The sequence below is a fragment of the Stegostoma tigrinum genome, chromosome 14 (genome assembly GCF_030684315.1).
Source record: "Stegostoma tigrinum isolate sSteTig4 chromosome 14, sSteTig4.hap1, whole genome shotgun sequence".
Classification (NCBI taxonomy): domain Eukaryota; kingdom Metazoa; phylum Chordata; class Chondrichthyes; order Orectolobiformes; family Stegostomatidae; genus Stegostoma; species Stegostoma tigrinum.
The window spans coordinates 68,042,181-68,066,432 of record NC_081367.1 but is presented as its reverse complement, the minus strand read 5'-3'; the positions used below and the strand labels follow the sequence as shown (position 1 = coordinate 68,066,432).

Below are 24,252 nucleotides of genomic sequence, written 5' to 3'. Positions count from 1 at the left end.
TGGAGGGAGATATGACGGCTTGGGCAGTTCCAGGAATAAGCCAGCACAGACAGAATGGAGTGACTGATCTGTTTGCAAGGCTTTAATACTGTGTTACAATGTAGAATAGATGCATGATTGAAAACACTAACCTAGCAACAAGAACATTTGCCATTGATGAGGGAAGTGACCCTGCCTTGCTCAAAATAAGCCTGGGATTCTTCCAGTGTCTGCTCAGAAACTGCAGCTGTACTGCAAAGATTCAGAAGAATTATTTAGAAACAGGGTTGATTCATCAACAACTGTTCCGTAGTACAGGAAGGAAAATTCAATAATGAAGATCATCGCTTCATGGTCCTAGGAATGATAAGAACTTTAAAAATGAAACAAGCAATATAAAAATTGCAATTATATATTGTTTCTCATTACCACTGGGTTCTCAAAGCATCTTACAGTCAAAGAGGTCACTTTTCAAATATCGGAAAGTGACTAAGTGAGGGAAATGTGGCAGCCATTTTGCTCACAGCGAGCTCCATAAACAGCGATGCGACATTGAGTGGATAATCTGTTTTGCTGATGATGCTTGAGGGATAATTATCATAGAATTCCTACAGCGTGGGAAAAGTCCATTCGGCCCATCAAGTCCATACCAACACTCTGAAGAGGATCCCACCCCATCCCAGTAACCCATTTCCCACAGCAAATCTGCCCAACCTGCCAATCCACGCAGACACAGGAAGAACATGTAAACTCTACATTGACAATTGCCTGAGGCTGGAATTGAGCCTGGGGTCCCGGTGCGGTGAGGCAGTAGTGAGCCACCGTGCAAACCAAATATATTATTGGCCAGGACTCCAGTGTTAGCTGCCTTGTCTCGATTTCAGGCCATTCTGTCAGCCTGCTCTCTACATACTTTGTCGAGATCCCCCGATTGGGATTAGAAGCAAAAGCAGGGCAGGCCATTGTGGCACAGTGGCACAGTCCATACCTCTCAGCCAAGAGGTCTGGGTTCAAGTCCCCCCCACTCCAGAAGCATGTCATAACACATCTGAACAGGTCAATCTGAAATGTCTGATGGACACTGGTTCCTTGTTTGGGGCTCTCATGACACAGTGGTAGTGTCCCTAAATCAGGGTCAGGAGGCCTGGGCTCTAATTCCATCACCTCAGAAGTGTATCATAACACATCTGAACAAGTTAGAATGAGGAAAAAACAAAGGTCATGGATTTAGGTGAACTGTTAGGACAAACGTCAAACTGCTATTTCTTCTAGCTAAGACTGGGTGACTTAAATACAAAATAGACAAATAAATCCACAAGGAATTCATGAAAAACTGAGTGTGTAGAACTTGCTATCAGATGATTCACCTGAGCTGATTTTTTTTCTCCCTTTATTCATTCATGGGTTGAGGGCATCACTGGCCAGGCAGCATTTATTGCCCAAACCTAACTGCCCAGAGGGCTGGTTGAGAATCAACCACATTGCTGTGGATCTGGAGTTACATGTAGGCCAGACAGGTAAGGATGGCAGTTTCCTTCCCTAAAGGATATTTCCAACAATTTGTGGCCATTATAGAAACTTGGGTAACTGAGCGACAGGAATTGTTGTTGGAAGTTCCGGGATTTAGATGCTTTAAAAGAAATCGGGAGGGTGGAAAAAGAGGTGGGGGAGTGGCATTGCTAATCAGCGCTAGTACTGCAAAATGGGAACAGATGCTGTCAGGGAACAGCACTATAGAAATGTGGAGATTGTTTAAGGAATGCATACTGCGTGTGCTCGATACGTTTGTCCCTAGCAGGCAGGGAAGATGCGGTTGAGTGAGGAAGCTTTGGTTCTCGCGAGAGGTTGAACAACTAGTTAAGAGGAAGAAGGATGCTTATGTAAGGTTTAGGAAACAAGGATCGGAAAAGGTTCTAGAGGGATACAAGTTATCCAGGAAGGAACTGAAGAAGGAGCTTAGGAGAGCTACAAGGGGCCATGAGAAAACCTTGGCGGACAGGATCATGGAAAACCCCAAGGCTTTTTACACATACATGAGGAGTAAGAGAATAGCCGAAGAAAGGGTAGGGCCAATCAAGGATTGTAAAGGGAATTTGCGCACAGAGCCTAAAAAGATAGGAGAGGTCCATAATGAATACTTTTCTTTGGTATTCACAACTGAGAGGGACCTAGTGGTAGGGGAGGACAGTGTGAAACAGGCTGGTAGGCTAGAGGAAGTGGATATCGGCAAGGAAGACGTACTAGGAATTTTGATGAACTTGAAGATAGATAAGTCCTCCAGGCCTGATGGGATTAATCCAAGGATTCTATGGGAAGCGAGGCAAGAGATCGCAGGGCCTTTGGCGATGATCTTTTCATCCTCACTGTCCTTGGGTACAATACCAGAAGATTGGAGAGGGGAAAACGTCATTCCCTTGTTCTAAAAACGGAATAGAAATAATCCCGAAAATTACAGGCCAATAAGACGTACATCAGTGGTGGGCCAATGATTGGAAAGGGCTCTGAGATAGGATTTATGATCACTTGGATAGGCACAGTTTGATTCATGATAGTCAGCATGGATTTGTGAGTGGTAAATCATGCCACACAAACCTTACTGAATTCTTTGAAGGGGTGACCAAACTCATGGATGAAGGTAGAGCAGTGGATGTGGTATACATGGATTTAAGTAAGGCGTTTGATAAGGTTCCCCATGGTAAGCTCATGTAGAAGGTAAGGAGGCATGGGATAGGGCATAATGTGGCAGATTGGATTCAGAATTGGCTGATCCTGAGAAGACAAAGTGTAGTAGTGGATGGAAAATATTCAACACGGTGCTCAGCTATGAGTGGTGTACCACAAGAATCTGTTCTGGGTCCTCTTCTATTTGTGATTTTTGTAAATGATTTGTATGAAGGAGTGGAAGGGTGGATTAGCAAGTTCGCGGACGATACAAAGGTGGGTCCAGTTGTAGGTAATGCAGAGGGCTGTTCTAGGTTACAAAGGGGCATTGATACTATGCAGAGCTGGGCTGAGAAGTGGCAGACTGAGTTTAACCCTGAAAAGTGTGAGGTGATTCATTTTGGAAGGACAAACTTGAAAGCAGAATACAGGGTTAACGGAAAGATCCATGGCAGTGTGGAGGAGCAGGAGCAGAGGGATCTTAGGGTCATGTCCACAGTTCCCTGAAAGCTGCCACCCAAGTGGATAGAGTTGTTAAGAAGGCGTATGGTGTGTCAGCTTTCATTAATAGAGGCATTGAGTTTAAGAGCCATGAAGTTATGCTCCAGGTATACAAAACCCTGGTTCAGCCACATCAAGAGCATTGTGTCCAGTTCTGGTCACTTCATTACAGCAAAGATGTGGCAGTGTTGGAAAAGGTGCAGAGGAGATTTACCAGGATGTTGCCTGGAATGGAGGGAAGGTCTTACAAGGAAAGGTTGAGAGCGCTAGGGCTTTTCTCTTTAGAACGACAAAAGACGAGAGGTGATTTGATAGAGGTGTACAAAATGATCAGAGGTATAGATAGAGTAGACAGCCAGAGACGTTTTCCTAGGATGGAGGTAACTTTTATGCAGGGACGTAGTTTTAAAGTGAAAGATAGATAGATTTCAGGGAGATGTCACAGGTAGGTTCTTTACTCAGAGAGTGGTAGGGACGTGGAATGCATTGCCAGAGAGGGAGTGGAGTCGGCCTCATTAGGGGCATTTAAACGGCTATTAGGTAGGCATATGGATGATAGTATAAGGTAGCAGTGGAGGTTAGGGAGATCTTAGATTTTGGGTAAAAATTCAGCACAACATTGTGGGCCAAAGAGCCGGTACTGTGTTATGTTCTAATTGATTCATGGTCATCATTAGATTCTTAAATCCAGATACTTTTATTGAATTCACATTCCACCAGCTGCCATGGCAGGATTTGAACCTGGGTCCCCAGAATGTTATCTGGGTTTCTGGATTAACAGTCCAGTGATAATACCACTACAAAAAGGGGAAGCTAGATAAAAACATGGACAAACATAGACAGACAGGTGCAAAAAATAATGAAGAAAGCTAATGGAATGCTAGCCTTCATATCTAGAGGACTGGGGTCCAAGGATGCAGCAGCTATACAAAATCCTGGTTAGACCCCACTTGGGAGCACTGTGAGCAGATATGGGCACCACACGTAAGGAAGGATATAGTGGCTTTGGAGGGAGTACAATGTAGGTTTACAAGAATGATACCTCGGCTTCAGAAGTTACGTTATGAGGGAAGATTATACAAATTAGGATTTAGAAAGTTAAAGGGGATCTGATTGAAGCCTTCAAGACAATAACAGGGAAGAAGTCAGAAGTTGCATGACACCAGGTTATAGTCCAGCAGGTTTATATGAAATCAAAAGCTTTTGGAGTTTAGCCCCTTCATCAGATGAAGTGAGAGAGAAGAGCGCAGACACAGAATTGATGGGCAGAGATATCAAGGGCAGAGAGATCAAAAGATCATACAGATGGTGTGAGTGGAGTGTCGAATAATAAGTCTCTGAAGGAGATCAAAGTGTCAGACATTGTGAGTAAAGTGTCAAAAGCTGAATAACAACCGAAGGGATGACCTATAATCTGATTAAACGTGGCAGGCAGATAACAACAAAAAATTAAAAATGAGGTGCAACTGGAGACAAACCAAATGGCTGTAATAACATGATGGGTGTAACAGTCGCATGCTGAGAGTTTAACCAAAGTAATGTGTAATCCAAAACAGTACAAACTAATTAAGGTAGAGAGATCATAGCAATTTACCAAGGTGACAGTGTCAAAACAAGACACTAAGGTAGTTTTTACAGAGACAGAACAGTGTGGTGCGGTCACATGTAGCGTGACACGAGCTCAAGATCATGGTTGAGACCATCTTCTTATATACAGAACTTGGCTATCAGTTTCTGCTCGGCAATTCTGCATTATTATTTGACACTCCACTCACTCCATCTGTATGATCTTTTGATCTCTCTGCCCTTGATCTCTCTGCCCATAAATTCTGTGTCTGTGCGCTTCTCTCTCACTTCACCTCATGTAGGGGCTACGCTCCAAAAGCTTGTCATTTCAAATAACCCTGTTGGACTATACCTTGGTATCATGTGACTTCACCAAGTCCAACACCAGCACCTCCACATTATGACTAACAGGAAAAGACAGCGTAGATAAAGATAAAGTATTGACACTGGTTGGGGCTTTTAGAACTAGGGGGCGTAATCCTGAGAATGAGGGCCAGACCTCTCAAGAAAGATGTTAGAAAGCACTTCTACACACAAAGGGTGGGAGAGGTTTGGAACTCTCTTCCACAAACGGCAGTGGTTGCTGGGTCAGTTGCTAGTTTTAAATCTGAGATTGATAACTTTTTCATAAACAAAGACACTAGGAGATTTAGGCTAAAGGCAGGAATATGGGGTTAGGCCACAGATCATGATCATAATCTCATTGAATGACAGAACAGCCTGAAGGGGTTGAATGGTCTATGGAATAGTAGATGTGCCGACAGGATAAGAGATAGACTGTGTGGAGATTAAACACCAGCACTGACCGTTACAGTTGGATGGCCTGTTTTTTTGCTGTAAACTCTCAGTTACGGTCAGTATAATACTCCAGCATTGTCATCTACATCTCAGACATGCTCTGAGAGTTCTCAGGCCTTGTCTGTTAAAGCTTATGTTCTCGGGCTACTATAACGCTTGTATACGCTCTCTGCATGTTGTCTACGCAGCCGTTGACAAATAGTGAATTTGCAGTGCACAGAATAGTTGCTGTTTGTTTGTTGTTTTGCTCACTTGTAAGGCAAATCCACAGCCTTCTGGTACAAGTCCAGTGCCAAAGTTCGCACAGTTGCTGTTGATGAAAGAACAAGCATTTCCCTCCACGTCCACAGCTGTAAAGTAAACAGTGTCACCACCAGCTCCATACGGGTTGCCATGGATCGAACTACTGTTTGCCCTAACAAATCTCAGAGCGGGAATGGGGAGCAGAAGGGTTAAAATAAAGGAAATCACACGTCAGGAGTTCTGAAGTGAAAATATACTATCATTTTTTTCCAATCAATTCAAGTTTATGACTAGCAAACTGTGAACAAGAACGCATGCAGTGCACTGGGAATTGAACACAACCTCAGGGGAAGCTGGCTGAAGTCAGATGCAACCTAATTGGGCTCTCTAGCAGATCCAAAGTATATTATTCAAATGGTCAATACATAATTACCACTCCATACATCGCAATGGCTTCATTACTGGTACAGCTCCAAATATTAAACCTTCCAAATAACTTACGTCCATATACCTTTAACTAAGGAAAGCAGTGAGCATTCAGTAGTCACCATATAAAGTACTGAATGGCACATGAAATTGGCTGTAAATAGCCTCTTGTTAAATTAAGTTACGATTTAATTTTGATCCAAAATAAATGACTCGTCTTTTGAATGAGGTAGAGCTGTGCGAGATGCAAGAGTAGAGGGAGTTGGAGATACAGCTGTACACAGGAGGTTGGACATTCTGACCTTCATGTTCAATGACCTCTGTACCAACTTCATTTGCCTGCCTTTGCTCCACATCGCCACCTCCCTCATTTAACAAGCATCTTTCAATGGCAGTCCTGAATCCTTCTTATATATATATCCCGAGCAGAAGTAGGCCACTCAGCCCCTCAAGCTTGCTCTGCCATGCAAGAAGATTATTGATTGACCCAATTATTCCACAATGCTCATTAATAGCCCAATAATGTATCACCCCCTTGGTTACCAAGAATCTATCTACGTCTGCTTTAAAATATGAAAGGACCGAGAGGCTATGACAATTTTCACCAGAGCATAGGAAGTTCAGAGGCAACCTCATAGAAGTTTATAAAATAACGAGGGGTATCGATCGAATTGATGGTAGATGTCTTTCCCAAAGACGGGGAGTTTCAAGACTAGGGGTTTGAGGTGAGAGGAGAAGGATTTTAAAAAGACATTAGAGGCAAATTGTTTACACAGAGAGTGGTTCTCATGTGGAATGAGCATCCTGAGGAAGTGGTGGATGTGGGTACAATTATAATGTTTAAAATGTTTGGATGGGATACATGAATAGGAAAGGTTTGAAGGGATATGGGCCAGGAGCAGGTAGGTGGGACTATTTTAGTTTATGTTTGGCATGGACTGGGATTAGACCAAAGGGTCTGTTTCTATGCTGTATGACTCTGTGACTCTAAGACCCCTCAAGATCCTTTTATTTTTCAATCAAGTTATCTTTTACTCGTCTGAACTGTAGAGCTGGCACAAACATGGACTGTCTGATCTTTCCTCATGAAACACCCACCATTCCATGGATTAGTCTGGTAAACCTTCCTAACCTGTTCTTCCTCTCACCTACCCCCACTTTCCACCTCAAGCCGCACCTCCATTTCCTACCTACTAACCTCATCCCACCCCCTTGACCTGTCCATCCTCCCCGGACTGACCTATCTCCTCCCTACCTCCCCACCTGTACTCTCCTCTCCACCTACCTTCTCCTCTATTCATCTTCGGTCCGCCTCCCCCTCTCTCCCTATTTATTTCAGAACCCTCACCCCATCCTCCTCTCTGATGAAGGGTCTAGGCCCGAAACGTCAGCTTTTCTGCTCCTGAGATGCTGCTTGGCCTGCTGTGTTTCATCCAGCTTCAACACTTTGTTATCTCGGATTCTCCAGCATCTGCAGTTCCCACTATCTCTGATCACGCATTTATATGACTGGTTCAGTTCGGTTTCTGGTTAATGGTCACCCATAAGGTGTTGATATCGGGGGATTTGGTGATGGAAATTGCCATGAAGCAAAGTATGACACGTCTGATAATTAAAACCGAAACCCCCAGAGAAGATCAACCTCACCTCGTCGTCTATTAAAGGAAATGTGATAAGTAGTATAACCTGCGTCTCACCTGCCTCCCCAGTACAAGGGCAGGTACAGCCCCTTCCCTAGCTGAACTACCTACATATTGTGTTTAGGGGGATGCAATGGCCTAGTGGTACTATTGCTGGACTGTTAATCCAGAGACCCAGATAATGTTCTGGGGATCTGGGTTCAAATCCCACCACAGCAGATGGTGGAATCTGAATTCAATGAAAATATCTGGAATTAAGAGTCTAATGATGACCGTGAACCCGTTGCTGATTGTCAGAATAAAAACTCATCTGGTTCACTAATGACCTTTAGGGGAAGGAAACTGCCATCCTTACCTGGTCTGGCCTATATGTGACTCCAGGCCCACATCAATGTGGTTGACTCTGCTCGGCCCTCTGGGCAATTAGAAATGGACAATAAATGCTGCCTGGCCAGTGACGTCTTCATTGGGTTAATGAATAGAAAAAAAAAATCCCTCCTGGAAGCACCTGCCAATTTCTGCCCCACATATGCCCCTTGGACTAAAGGAGTCCCAGTCAATATTTGGAGAGTTAAAATCACCTATTACATGCATCCTTTTGATTTCGCATCTTTGCATGATCTGCTTAAATATCTTTACTTCCCTTTGGCTATTGCGAGGTTTGGTAACTTAATTTCTTAGAAAATGACCCAACTGGCTTCTCTATTCCAGATCCATAATTCTGTAATAGGTCCACTCCTACCCCCAAGACAAAATTAGATCATTGATTAACGCCTCAAATTCACAATCCCGTTCATCCCAACAACCTTCGACTCCCTCTGGCTAATATTGAGTTGGTGGCTCTGTAAGTTTCTGGTCTCTCTATCCCTTTCAACTTAAGTAATGGAGTAGCACTCGCAGTTTCCAATCCAAAGGCGCCAAATTTATTTCAGGCCAGAATACATAAGGCTCATAGTCAACCATCACAGTGTCCACACCATTTATGCTGAGATGTTAAAAGCGGTATTCCAATGGTGAGGCCACAAAAATTTCTATTTCTGCTTCTATTAAATACATTTGTTTTGACTAAAACTTATTGTCTGATGGGGATAAAGTGTCCGAAAATTATTGAATAATCAAAGCGATTTAACTTGAGTTGTGATAGGTAAGTCGTACCTGACTAATCTCATCATGTTATTGAGGGGATGACTAACAACTTGGCAACGAAGTTGCCTGTGGAAATGTGGGCTTATCTATATGGGTTTGTCTCAAAAGAGATTTTTAATTTTAATTTTATTGTCATGCGTATTTTATCGTAAGAATACAATAAAATAAGGCAAAAAGCTTTCATTCATTTCAAGAGGGATAGATCATAAAAACTGAGATGTGATGATGGATTGAAACTAAATTTTAGCAAGATTACTCTTGCAACACACGATAGGAAGAACAATGAGGCAACAGAGTAAATGCAAAGCAGGAACAGAAATTGCCGTAGAAACTCAGAAGGTCTGGCAGCATTTGTGTAGAAAAAGCAGAGACAATATTTTGGCTTCAGTGACCTTTCATCTGAACTAGAAAATGCAAAGTCAGGCCTGGATGAAAATGAGGCCTTTTTACGAGGACTTAGATGTGGTTGTTTCAAGTGTTTAAAATTATGAAGGGATGCAACAGTGTAGACAGTCCGTTGATAAGCAACTGTAAACCTCAACAATATATACCAGGTATAGTTAGCATCCAGTTCCAAAGAAGAGTCACATTAGACTCAAACCATTAACTTGATTTCTTTATCCAGAGAGAAATTTACTGAGTTTCTCCAGCACTTTCTGTTTTTATTTCAGATCTCCAACATTTGCGGTATGTGCTTTTATTTTAATGCATAATGTGAAGCTGAGACCTGTCAGCAGAGTACAGTTAAATGTTTGTCATTGGAGAGAGGGTGATGTTGCAGAGTTTCTGAATTTCCATGTGATGATCTTCAGGGACCGTTTTCAGCCCTCAGTCAAGTATATTCCAAAAGAAGGCAGGCTATACATTGGGAGATTGTTAACTTGCCAGATCCACACCTCAAGGTTATACCCCAATCTGGAAAACTGCTCATGGATTAACAGTGGTAGAACTTGGAGAGCAGTTTCACAGTTCCTTGAAAGTAGAGTCACAGGTTGTTAAGATAGTGAAGAAGGAGTTTGGTATACTGCCTTTTTTGGTCAGTGCCTTGAACACAGAAGTTGGGAGGTCACATTGAGGTTGTACAGGACATTGGGTGGGCCATTTTTGGGAATACTGCGTTCAGTTCTGGTCTCCCTGCTATAGGAAGGATGTTGTGAAACTTGAAATAGTTCAGAAAAGAATACTAGGACATTATCAAGGTTGGAGAGTTTGAGCCAAAGGGAGAGGCTGAATAGGCTGAGGTTATTTTCCCTGGAGCGTCTGAGGCTGAGAGGTGACTTTATAGAGGTTTATAAAATCATGAGGAGCATGGATAGGGTGAATAGCCAAGGTCTTTTTGCCAGGGTAGGGGAGTCCAAAATTAGACAGCACAGATTTGAGGTGAGAGGGGAAAGATTTTAACGGGACCTAACTGGCTACCTTTTTCATGCAGAGGGAAGTGCATGTATGGAATGAACTGCCAAAGGAAGTGGGGGAGGCTGGTACAATATTTAGAAGGTATCTGAACGGGCATACAAATAGGAAGGGTTTGGAGGAACATGGGCCAAATGCTGGCAAATGGGGCTGGAGTGATTTAGGATATCTGGCTGGCATGGACAAATTGGACTGAAGGATCTGTTTTCATGCTGCACAGCTCTACAACTCTATAACTCTTCAAATAATTTTTTTGTGTCTATCTCTATGTCACCACTTAGGGAACTAGAACACCAGCAATTCCTTTATAAACTAGCCCTTCTCTTCACAGGCAATGCAATCAGCAAACTGTTTGATGAACAAACAAATATTCCCTTCTAATCTACAAAAGAACAAAAAGTCATTTAACGATAATATCAGTATTTACTAACCAATTGAGTTCTAACAATGTAACCGCTGATCCCTGTTTTGCATCGAGGGAGACCAAATGGAAAATAACTGGTCTGTCAGCCTCACCTTTGCATGTTGATGAGCTCTGAGCGCTGCTTACTGTAACATTTAGAAAGCAGCTCTTCCACGGGCACCTGGGCCCTGGCAGGATCAGCACAGAACCGGAAACTGTCAGCGAAGCTGAGCTTCATTGCCTCAGCCAGCAGATGAATGTAATCGGCGCTGTTGTGGTCCATTTCTGGAAATGGAGTGAACGCAGTTACTTGTTAGTTCTTGCCTCCTTCTCAAGAGAACCTTCATGTCTAGAATCTCTGGCTCCGAGCCCCAGCTGGACGTCAATGCTCGGATTTTCCTCGAACCACATGGGTGAGAGCAAACCGTGGGGACAGAGGCCCGATGAGAGGGCAGGATTCTGCACATTTGTGCCACCTAGCTTAACCTGCCCCATACCTGTAAGTGTCTACACAATGGTGAAGGCAATAATAGTGGTGATATTGTCATAAACTCAGAAATGCAACAACAAAATAGACGACTGACATTTACATTGCGCCTTTCCCACTATCTGAGTGACCCAACTCAGTTTGGAGCCAATGAGCTGCTTCTGAAACACAGCAAGCAATTTACACACAGCAAGGTCCCACCAACAGCTGGTTTGGACATGCAGGGCAGTAGGGAAAACCCCCTCTCTTGCTTACATTAGCACGGTAGTTTCTTGCAATGTCGACAATACAGGGCAGAGGGGCCCTCAGCTTTCTGTCTCACACTCTGATAGAAAGGGAAGAAAGTGGAAATTAGAACCTTCCAGTCTCCACAACATCAGGCAAGAGCTGCAGCTTCATTCTCAGGTAGTAACTTCTTCCAAATCCGCACCCCTTCCTTATTATGACCTCCTCAACTACTTACTTTGTTGGCCACGCTAATGAATAAAAATCCATTCGGTCATTCTCAGAAGGATCTCCTACCTTTGATGTTAAAGTTCTCCAGCATGTTTAAGGCTAACAGAGCTGTGATTCCCTGTCCATTTGGAGGAAGCTCCCAGATCCTCAAATTCTAAAGTTGGAACAACAAGAAAGCAGAAAATAACAGCCACTTACAACTCTGTATTGTTCAATAATTCAAATAATTGAAAAACCTTGCTAATCAACAGACTATCTACACTGTTGCACTGTTTATAATTTTAAACACTTCAAACAAATCACCCCTCCGCATCAAAGTTCTAATTAAAATGCCTCATTTTATCCAAGTTTATCAATGTATTTTGATTGATTGTTCCTCCTATAGGGTACTGCAAGAGTGATCTTGCTGAAGTTTTATATCAATTCATCATCACATCTCAGATTTCGAACCCTGCTAAGTAACACTTTTTTCAAAAATCAACAGGTTTACAGAATAATACAGCACAAAAGGGAGGCTATTTGGCCCAACATATCTACAAAATTTGGTAGAGTTATTTAATTCATCTCACTTGCCTGCTTTTTCCCCACATCCTCGATTTTTTTTTTCTGTTCAAGTACCCAACAAATTCCCTTTTGAATGTTATTATTGAACCTGCTTCCACCACTCTTCTGGGCATTGTACTGCAGGACACAACACACTGTGTAAAATGTTTCCTCATCGCTGCTACGGTTTTTTTTGCCAATCAGTTTATGTCTGTGCCCTGTGTTTACCAAACCCCATCCCACCGGAGATGATATGTCTATTGTCCATTTCAACCCCACCGACTCCCACAGCTACCTAGAATACACCTCCTCCCACCCATCTTTCTGAAAAAATTCCATCCCCTATTCCCAATTCCTTCGCCTCCACCGCATCGGCTCGCAGGGTGAGGCATTCCACTCCCGTACATCCCAGATGTCTTCGTCCTTCAACATCCCCCCCCGCAGTGGTCAAGAACGCCCTTGACCATGTTTCCCACATTTCCCGCAACACATCCCTCACACCCCACCCCCGCCAAAAGAGAATTTCCCCTAGTCCTCACATACCACCCAACAACCTCCGGATACAACGCATCATCCTCCGACACTTCCGCCATCTACAATCCGACCCCACCACTCAAGACATTTTCCCATCCCCTCCCCTGTCTGCTTTCCGGAGAGACCACTCTCTCCGTGACTCCCTTGTTCGCTCCACACTGCCCTCCAACCCCACCACACCCGGCACTTTCCCCTGCAACCACAGGAAATGCTACACTTGCCCCCACACCTCCTCCCTCACCCTCATCACAAGCCCCAAGATGACATTCCACATCAAGCAGGTATTCACCTGCACATCTGCCAATGTGGTATACTGCGTCCGCTGTACACGGTGTGGCCTCCTCTACATTGGCGGAGGCTTGGGGACCGCTTTGCTGAACACCTACGCTCGGTTCGCAACAAACAACTGCATCTCCCAGTCGTGAACCATTTCAAGTCCCCCTCCCATTCCTCAGACGACATGTCCATCCTGGGCCTCCTGCAGTGCCATAATGATGCCACCCAAAGGTTTCAGGAACAGCACCTCATATTCTGCTTGGGAACCCTGCAGCCCAATCAATGTGGATTTCACCAGCTTCAAAATCTTCCCTCTCCCCATGCATCCCAAAACCAGCTCAGTTCGTCCCCACCCCCCATTGCATCACAAAACCAGCCCAGCTCGTCCCCACCTCCCTAACCTGTTCTTCCTCTCACCTATTCCCTCTTTCCACCTCAAGCCGCACCTCCATTTCCTACCTACTAACCTCATCCCACCCCCTTGACCTGTCCTCCCCAGACTGACCTATCCCCTCCCTAACTCCCCAACCATACTCTCCTCTCCACCTATCTTCTCCTCTATCCATCTTCGGTCTGCCTCCCCCTCTCTCTCCCTATTTATTTCAGCAACCTCTCACCATCCCCCTGTTCTGATGAAGGGTCTAGGCCCGAAACGTTGGCTTTTGTGCTCCTAAGATGTTGCTTGGCCTGCTGTGTTCATCCAGCTCCACATTTTGTTCTCTATGATTTTGTCTTATTTACTCTTGCAAAACCCTTCATAATTTTGAAAATCTCCCATTGACCTTCTTTGCTGGGAGGAGAACAAACCCAGTTTCTCCAGTCTCTTTCATTTCTCAGGTCCCCTAACCTTGGCACAATTCTCATAAAGCTCCTCTGCAGTCTTCCTAAAGCCTTCAATCCTTCCTCAAGTCTGATAACCAGAAGTTATCATTCTATTTGAGGTTTACATGACGTGGAGGTGCCAGTGTTGGACTGGGATGAACAAAGTCAGAAATCACATGACACCAGGTTATAGTTTTTCTGAAGAAGTGTCCCGACCAGAAACATCAACCTTCCTGTTCCTCTGATGCTGTCTGGCCTGCTGTGTTCCTCCAGCCCTACACTGTGTTATCTCTGACTCCAGCATCTGCAGTTCTTGCTATCTCTTACCAGATTATAGTCCAACAGGTTTATTTAAAATCGCAAGCTTTCAACGCAATGCTCCTTCATCAGATGAAGTTGAGGTTCAGGCTGTTTCTAAACATTTTTCATAATTTCCTTGTCATTGTACTCTACATCCAGTTGCACTTTTCCAGTAGCAGGGCCAAAATATTGATCACTATGTCTCTGATGGACAAGTATATACATCCACATAATCTAGATTTTAACAGTAATGCCTGTGTGTACTTACTGGTAGTTTTTTTATTCTTCTGTTCACATTTGCAACAGAAAGGATCTAAGTAAACATGTCACAGTATATTTTCCTCCTTCCACCATTTCAGGCACTATTCAAGCCAGAATGGTGTCATTATATCGTAAGTTTACGACAACAGTTTACACTGTAACTATAAACACAGGAATTTAGAATGGAAACATAACATTCTGAACAGAACAAGTATGACCTTTGTAGAACTAGGTCTAGTTATCTCCCACAATACTATTCGACGACACGTGCTCTTGACTCTAATACGACTTCAGATCAACTTATCTTGCAGTCACTATTAATCATAGGATTTACACTATTTGTCAATTATTCCTAAAACTGATAAACAATTTAAATAAATTTGTTTGTACAATCTTATTGTCTTTTAAATATACACGACAGTTAACATAACAAAATCACACTGAAGCCATTCCCTGCAAAACATATTAGGTCTTTGTTGTTAACTAGAGAAATCAGTGTAACAAGTTACATGTTATCCCAAACATTATCCATGTATGCCAATTTTAACAAATTCATGCACACATTTTCAAGCAAATTTTTAACAAATCTGACAAAACTAAATAAAAATTGGAAGCACTGGAGATGCTGTAAATCAGAAACAAAAACAGAAATTGCTGAAAAAACTCAGCAGGCCTGGCAGCATCTCTGCAGAGAAATCAGAGTTAACGTTTCGGGTTGAATGTCCCTTCCTCAGAACAGGGGAGTTCTGCGGATGGATCACTGGACCTGAAACGTTAACTGTGATTATCAGAGGAATACCAGGGAATATTGTTGCATCTGAAATAAATAAGGTGGATCCTGTAAATTGACAGAACAGAATCCCTACAGTATGGAAGCAGGCCATTTGGCCCATTGATTCCACACCAATCCTCTGAAGAGCTTCCCACCCAAACCAGCCCCTCTACATTTCCCATGGTTAATTCACCTAATCTGCACATCTTTGGACTGTGGGAGGATACTGAAGTACCCAGAGGAAGGTGGGAGAATGTGCAAACTCCACATAGACAGTCGCCAAAGACTGGAATTAAACCCAAGTCCCTGCTATTGTGAGGCAGCTGTGCTGACCACTGAGGCATTGTGCCACACCAATACTGACATAAAAGCAGAAAATTCTGGAGATATGCATCAAAATATAGATGCACAGTCACTATAAGAATTACTCATTGACCAGAATGTTTGCAGAACAAAACAAAAAGCTATTTTAGACCTAACATTGTGCAATGAAGCAAAATTGACTGGTAACATCATGATAACAAATTCCCATGGGAAACAGTGATCATAATAAACTGAATTCCACATTAATTTTGAAAATGACATTCTGCAATCATAAACAAGATAATTAAACTTCCTAGATACAACAGAGTGTGGGACTGGAGGAACACAGCAAGCCACGCAGCATCCGTGGAGCAGGAAAGCTGTTTCGAGTCAGAACCCTTCTTCATGAAATTTCCTACATCGGTATGAGAAGAGCGTTGGCTGACAATTTTATTAGATTGAGGGAGTACTTGTAGATGAAACACAGAGCTAACAAGCAGGTAAAAGATAGTTATTAGCAAAACAAATGACATATTGACCGTTATTACAAGGCAATTGTGTAAATACAATATGTAGAGAGATCACATCTTGAATATTGTGCGCAATTTTGATTCCTATATTTAAAGAAGAACATACTCACTAGAGGTTGTATAATAGATATTCACTAGCCTGACCTTTGTGATGAGGCTCGGTGAGTTGGATCCATATTTTCTTGAGTTTAGATACATGAAATGTGATCTGATATAAAGGTTCTGAGGAAGGGACACTGGACCCGAAATGTTAACTCTGTTTTTTCCTTCACAGATGCTGCCAGACCTGCTGAGCTTTTCCAGCAATTTCTGTTATTGGTCAAGATTATGAAGGTGTTTGGGAATGTAGATCTGAGATGCTGTTTCCCCTGGCTGCGAAATCTAGAACCAGGAGGCACAGATTCAGAACAAGTAGCGGATTATTTAGGACTGAGATGAGGAGAGATTTCTTCAGATCAAAGAATTGTAAATCTTTGGAATTGTCCATCCCAGATGATTGTGGATCCTCCATTGTTAAATACATTTAACGTTGCAGTGGACAGATTTTTTTTTGTTTCTCAGGGAATTAAGGGATCTGGGGAGCAGGTGGGAAAATGTGATTCGGGAAGATTGATTATAATGGAATGGTGGAGCATGTCTTCGTCTGCTCTTATTTCCCATTTTCCTGACTCATTCAATTTGACTCAGCTTCTTTCTGCATGAACGCCGCCCTGACCGACTAACAGCTTCCAGCATTAGCTGCTGAGAGCTTGCGTTTCCATCTGATCTGTGCTCTACCTGACTGGGCATTTTTCTCAATCGGCACTTTCCACACCCATTCCTCAATGTGATTGTTACTGGGCAGTCATTTCAGGAACTATAAATCAAGGCACCCTGCAGCCATATGGTATCAATGTGGACTTCACCAGTTTCAAAATCTCCCCTTCCCCTACTGCATCCCTAAACCAGCCCAGTTCATCCCCTCCCCCCACTGCACCACACAACCAGCCCAGCTCTTCCCCCCCACCCACTGCATCCCAAAACCAGTCCAACCTGTCTCTGCCTCCCTAACCGGTTCTTCCTCTCACCCATCCCTTCCTCCCACCCCAAGCCGCACCCCCAGCTACCTACTAACCTCATCCCACCTCCTTGACCTGTCCGTCTTCCCTGGACTGACCTATCCCCTCCCTACCTCCCCACCTACACCCTCTCCACCTATCTTCTTTACTCTCCATCTTCGGTCCGCCTCCCCCTCTCTCCCTATTTATTCCAGTTCCCTCCCCCCATCCCCCTCTCTGATGAAGGGTTTAGGCCCGAAACGTCAGCTTTTGTGCTCCTGAGATGCTGCTTGGCCTGCTGTGTTCATCCAGCCTCACATTTTATTATCTTGGAATCTCCAGCATCTGCAGTTCCCATTATCTCTGATAAATCAAGGCACTTACTTTATAGTCTGTGAAGATTGGTGTAACCTCTGTGCTGGTGTGCTCCTTTAGATCATCGAGACTCATAACTCCACCATTCTTCTGGATGGTTTTCACAATGGCTTTCGCTATCCTTCCTTCATAGAACCCTCTCATGCCACACTGAGCCAGTTCCTTCACGAGAAGCACAACACAAACATAGTTCAAACATCTGCTACAGTATAAGATTGTGCAAGAAAAATAAACCTACTTTCCCAATTGAGTGGCAATGACATCAACCTCGCCATAATTTTGTCCAACATCTAGAATTCTATCCAACTTCTGGCTTACGGGAATTATGTAACAACAAACTATGGGAAAAGTGTCTAATCCTCCACAGGGGAAGTTCCTGACTTTGACCAGAAGGTGGAGATGGATTGGGCAATTTGGCCCATTAGGTTCTCGGATCAAAAATGATATCTTCAGCACAGATAATCGAGGGTTAATCAGTAAGGGTTAATGAGATGACAACGAGCAATTGAAATAAAGCAGAAAAGTACATGGAAAACAGGGGCAATGCAATATCCGCCTATTTTTGACTCAGAGGAGACCCTAAACTTTCCGTGAGAATTGGGCTGACACACAGAGCCAGCTGGAGACGCTTTACTATATGATAGAATGTCTGGAAAAATTCTGGAAGTATCTCAGAACAGTGATAGAGCATGTAATCTTAGATTCAGGGTAAAATATTAACAAAATGTGGATCCTGGGCTGTACTGTTCCGTGAGGAATTTGCCTAATTCAGAAGACTTCACCTCGGGCTGGGGTTTGCGACTGTAAGAAGACAGTGAGACTTGTTGCCAACTCAATGCATACACTAAGTGTTGGTGGGCATCATCTTGGACCGGGATCGCAAACGGTGTCAGGAACCCTGAGTTCTCCAGACCAGCCATCATACAGCCTGGTCCCCATGGGCGGTAAGATGTGAGTCACATTAGTATGCGTCTACTGCTTTAGATATTTATTACGTTTTGTTATTTATTTATGTCATTATGTTTACATATATATATGTTTAGCTGCTGCTTAATATATACTTACCTCTCAAAACACTCATCACTGCTTCATATATATTTTACTGCCAACAAACGTGTTAATTTAAATCACTTAACTAGTGGATTATTTTGTTACACCCCACCAAATCCGCTGTCAAACCAAAATATCTGCAATTTAATAAGAGATAATGGGGACTGCAGATGCTGGAGAATCCAAGATAATAAAATGTGAGGCTGGATGAACACAGCAGGCCCAGCAGCATCTCAGGAGCACAAAAGCTGACGTTTCGGGCCTCTGATGAAGGGTGCAATTCAATAAGGTCTTGGCGCATCAAATTTTAACTTTGACTCCACTTTTCTACGTTGGTCCTGTAGTCGTTGATGTGCCGGTAGCCAAAACCTTGACTATCAGCTTTGAACATATTCAATGAGTCAGGTCCCACTTTCTTCCATGCAAGGTAGTTCCAAACAATCAGCCTCCAACAGAAGAAATTGCTCCTCATCTCTGTGTTGATGAGGAGACATCTCCTCATTGCCCCTAATTGTACAGTCCCGCACAAGTGGAATCATTCTCTCAGTATCTACTCTTGCCAAGCCCACCAGAGACTTATTGATCTCTCTCATTCTTCTAAACTTCAATGAATACAGTTCCTTTTCAGTGTTTCCTCGTAAAACAACCCCTTTCTGCCAGCAATCAATCCAGTGACCATTCTCTATATTGTTTCCAATACAAATTCCCTCCTTCTGTAAGAAGGCCAAAACTCGAGATGCAGGTTCCCAAATGCCCATACAATACAGGGTGGCACGGTGGCTCAGTGGTTAGCACTGCAACCTCACAGCGCCAGGGGCCTGGGTGTGATTCCATAGGTTTCCAACGGATGCCCCAGTTTCCTCCCATTGTCCAAAAGCATGCAGGTTAGGTAGACTGGCTGCAGCAAATTGCCTTACAGTGTCCAGGACGTGCAGGCTAGGTGGATTAGCCATGGAAAATGTGAGGTTACAGGGTGGGGGTCTCGGTGGAATGCTCTTTGGAGGGCTGGTGCAGATTTAGTGGGCCAAATGGCCTTTTTCTATACTGCAGGGATTCTACTTTTATATTTGGTCTCCCCTAGGATAAAGGCCAATACACCACTTGCCTTCCTAATTATTTGCTGTACCTCAGGAATCAGTGAGCTGGTTGGTTGATTTGCAACAGAGTGATACCAGCATGGGTTCAACTCCCTGTACTTGACTAACCAACATGGTCCTGCCTACTCAACCCTGCGCCTCACTGGAGACATGGCAATATTCAGGTTAAACTCACCACTAGACAGGAGTGAAGAGACATTTACAGAACAGGCTTGAGCCTCTATCAAGTCCAATACCTTGGGGCAAGGGGTCTGGGTTAAAAGGCAATTCATCAGACTTTATTCTTATCGTGCTTTTCAAATCTGGTTTCATACAGGTGAGTGGCTTACTTGGCCATTCGAGATGGTTACCAACATTGCTGGGACCTGGAGACAAATGAAGTCAGACTGGTAAGGACTTCACCTGACAAAAAGGCAGTGCTCCGAAAGCTTATGATTTCAAATAAACCTTTCGGACTATAACCTGGCATCATGTGACTTTTGATCTTGTCCGCCCCAGACCAACACCAGCACCTCCGCTTCAGACATTCTCTCCAGAATGGTAGTGAGCGAGATAGGTCGTTACAACAACATGGAATGCACTGCCAGCGCGAGTAGTAGAGGCAGATATATTAAGGACATTTAAGCGACTCTTGGATAGGCACATGAATGATAGTAACATGAAGGGTGTGCAGGTGAGTTTAATATTAGAATAAGACAATAGGTTGGCACAACATCATGGGCCAAAGGACCTGTACTAGGACACATAACACAGAACAGTACAGGGAACTTTATGTACTATGCTGTACTGTTCTACGTTCTGTGTTCTAGCTTGGCAGCTTTTTTGCTGGTGCTGGCATTCTATTTCTGATACATTTTCTGCATTTGTTACAATTGGTTTTATATTGCTCTTGTGCTGAACTGTCATAGGAAAGAAGTTAGAAGCTGTTATTAAAGGAATATAGCAGGACACTTAGCAATGTTCAAGATAATCAGGCAGAGTCAATGTGGCTTTCTGAATGGGAAATTATGTTCAACCATTTTTTGGAGTTCTTTGGATGAGCAACTGGGGGAGGCAGGTGCCTAGTGATACTCTCACTGGACTGTTAACTCACAGACCTAGGCATGTTCTGAGTATCCTGGTTCAAATCTTGCTGAGGCAGATGGTAGAATTTGAATTCAATGAAAATCTGGAATTAAAGATCTAATGATGACCGTGAATCCATTGTTGATTGTCAGGGGAAAACCCATCTGGTTCACTGATGTCCTTACCTGGTGTAGCCTACATGTGACTCCAGACCCACAGCAATGTGGTCAACTTAGGCCTTAATGAGACCATTCATGGAATACTGCATGCAGTTGTGGTCTTCGTTTTTGAGGAAGGTTGCGCTCGCTCTCGAGGGAGTACAGCAAAGTTTATCAGACTGATTCTGGGGATAGCGGATCCGATGTATGAGCAGAGATTGACCAGGTTGGGATTACTGTGGCTGGAGTTCAGACAAATAAGGGGGAATCTCATACAGACTTATAAAATTCTAACAGCACTGGACAGGATAAATGCAGGGAGGATGTTCCCGATGGTGGGTGTGTCTAGCACCAGGGGTCACAGTATGAGGATTCGGGGTGGACAATTTAGGACAGAAATGAGGAGACATTTCTTCACCCGAAGAGTGATGCGCCTGTGGAATTCATTATCACAGGAAGCAGCTGATGCCAAAATATTGAATGTATTCAAGAGATGACTAGATGTAGCACTTGACGCGAATGGGATCAAAGGTTATGGGGAGAAAACAGGATTAGGTTATTGAGTTGAATGATCAGCCATGGTTGTGAGAATGGCAGAGCGGGCCCGAGGGGCCGAATGGCCTCCTCCTGCTACTATATTCTACATTTCTTAACTACCCTCTGGGCAATTCGGGATAAACAATAAATACTGGTCTAACCAGTGACACACTCCTCCTGAGAATGAATAAAATAACACTATAAGCAAAGGGCAACTAGTGAATGCACTGTATTTAAATTTCCAGAGGGCACTTGATAAACTGTCACCTTAAAAGTTATTGTGGAAAATAAAAGCTCATGGTGTAGGGGGTAACATTTTGGCGTGGATAAAAGGCTGGCTGGCCAACAGGGATCTGCGAGTAGGCAGAAATGGGTCACTTGCCGGTTTGCAAGAGTGATGTGATGTAATATAATCATGTGATGAGTGATGCGCCAGATGGTTCGCTACTGGGGCCTTAACTCTTTACAATTTATATAAAGGACTTGGAGGAGAGGAACTAAAATATAGTTGACAAATTTGCTGATGACACGAGGATAGGGAGGAAAATAAATTGTGAAAAGATCGTAAAAGAGTTTACAAGACAAATACAGATAAATGAGTGAGTGGGCAAAGATCTGTCAAATGGAATATAAAACTGGGAAGTTCAAAAATGCCCATTTTGGCAGGAAGAATAAAAAAGAAGCAGTTTATTTGAATGGTGAAATATTGCAAGTTCTGAGATGCAGTACCATCTATCAGCCCCCTTCAGTCTGTCCAGGACTGGTGTCCCAAACAGAAATGCCAACTTGCAATCTTATCGCACACCCAGATCTTGAAATTTGTTTTCAAATATCCCTCTAATTAGCTGATATGAATATGATGCAAGAGTAATGAGCTGTAATTTGAAATGGAGTGCACCACACCTTTGTGACAAGTTACAGACTGGTACTGCCACTGCATTAAAGGTTAATCATTACACAAGAGACAGCGAAGTAGTGTTACTTTCAGTGCCTTTGATGTAAATGATTTATAACATTCAATATCACCATAAAAGAAAATTCCAGTAGAGTTTTAGCGCCTAATATGTCCCCTTTCGTATCAGTAATCACTGACCATTAAAATTCTTCCAGTGGTGCGTAGCAACATTGCTAAGAAGCTTGCACTCAAAATTTACTTGTTACCAAAATGACACTAAAAGGTCCAAGTTTTTTTTCCCTCCTGTTATGGGATGTGAACATCTCTGGGAAAGGCATCATTTAGGCTATACGGAAATAGGAACAGGAGGAGGCCCCTCAAATCTTACTCTACCATCCAATATGATCATGGCTGATCTAACAGTCCTCGTGCCCACTTTCCTGGTCTTTCCATGTAATCGTTAACTTCTGTGCCTCATCAAACATCTATCGATCTATCGATTTAAATGCACACAAGGACTCTGCATCCACAGCTCTCTGCGACAAGCAGTTCCAAAGACTCTCACGCCTCAGAGAAGAAATTCCTCCTCAGCTCAGTCCTTGTAGCCCACCCCTAAATGCCTTTGAAGTGGCTGGCTTCCTACAGCCATTTCAGAGGCAGTTATATTGTTGTGGGTCTGTGGAGGGGGGGACATTCATATGAAAGGGCAGATTTAATTCTCGAAGAAGATAGTATGAACATAAATGTTTTTATAATAATCGACAATAACTGTCAAGGGCATCATCGCTGAAATTGGATTTAAAGTTCCAGATTTATTCATTGAATTCAAACCCCTATCTGCTGCTGTGTCATTTCAGGCCATCTTCCCAGGCTGGGCCTTTGGATTATAAATTCACTGATAAATCCCTCAATGTCACAGTCTCACCGACTGGCTTCAGTGCTGGAACCAATGCATTACAGCTGGGGACAATCATTTAAGCACTTACACTTCAGAGGCTACAGCAGGACAGTTTTGCTCTATCGCCTGTAAGTGGGCCAAAAGCTGGAGGCAGAACCTGAATCCACCAGTTTGCATATCTGTACATTTGTCACTCCTCCTTTTGTACAACCATCATCACTGAAACAGACTATCTGTCATAACTGCTGCGTGTGGGAGTTTGCCGTGTGTAAAATGGACATTTCCCACAACACAGGAGCAACTAGCCTCAAATATACATCAGAAACAAAAACAGAAGTTGCTGGAAAAACGCAGCAGGTCTGGCAGCATCTGTGAAGAGAAAATCAGAGTTAATGTTTCAGGTCTGGTGAACCTTCCTCAGAACTTATTATTTTTTAAATTCCCTTTTAATCAAACATATATTGTACATGAGACATCCTGCCAAAGGTTTTAGGGCCTCTTAAGGTTGAGAAAGGTGCTGTATATGAGTTCATTTTGCTCTTCAATTTGGTCCAGACAGGATAAAAACAATATAAATCAGAATTATTTTAGGAGACTGGTAGACAGGGAAAATGGCTTGAAAACAGGAATAGCAGAAAGTTTGGTCAGGTTGGTAATTTCTGGGGAAGTTTTTTGATGAGGGGGAGAAAGGTAACAGGCGGTTTCAGCAGAAAGTTCTAGAACGTATGTTTGTAACGACTGAATCGTCTGACATCAAAGGTGAGACAGAAAATGTGCATGAGAGGGAGACAGAGTGTCTGCCAGAATCACAAAATGGGACAGGTTGGAGTGTACGACTAGATGAGATTTCTGAGAAAGGAAGACGAAGAACCATGAAAGAATTTGCAGGTAAAGGGTGAGAATTTCAGAATCGATATATTGGTGAATAGGACAAGTGAGGATGAGGATGAGTTAAAGTTTGTTCAGGGCAGAGTCGCACAGACATGTAAGAAACTGTGTCATGAGTTGACACAATGCTAAAGGTAACTATGAATCGATCCTTTGAACTTATTTAGATAACAATTAAGTAATAGTGCGTTT

General features: G+C 43.2%; 1 protein-coding gene across 2 annotated transcripts in view; it reads right to left on the bottom strand.

Annotated features, from left to right (window-relative positions):
• LOC125457908 (glutathione hydrolase-like YwrD proenzyme) overlaps nucleotides 1–24,252 on the bottom strand; it is a 108,374-nt gene that overhangs the window by 65,157 nt on the left and 18,965 nt on the right. Inside the window, exons 6-9 of one of the 2 annotated variants that reach the window (XM_059651212.1) lie at nucleotides 17,482–17,634; nucleotides 11,786–11,873; nucleotides 10,890–11,061; nucleotides 5,758–5,920 (exon numbers count right to left, since the gene is read on the bottom strand). In XM_059651212.1, the coding sequence (XP_059507195.1) occupies nucleotides 5,758–5,920; nucleotides 10,890–11,061; nucleotides 11,786–11,873; nucleotides 17,482–17,634 (576 nt within the window). Of the gene's footprint in view, nucleotides 1–5,757; nucleotides 5,930–10,889; nucleotides 11,062–11,785; nucleotides 11,874–17,481; nucleotides 17,635–24,252 lie in introns of both variants that reach the window. The other variant, XM_059651213.1, reaches the window with a different exon arrangement.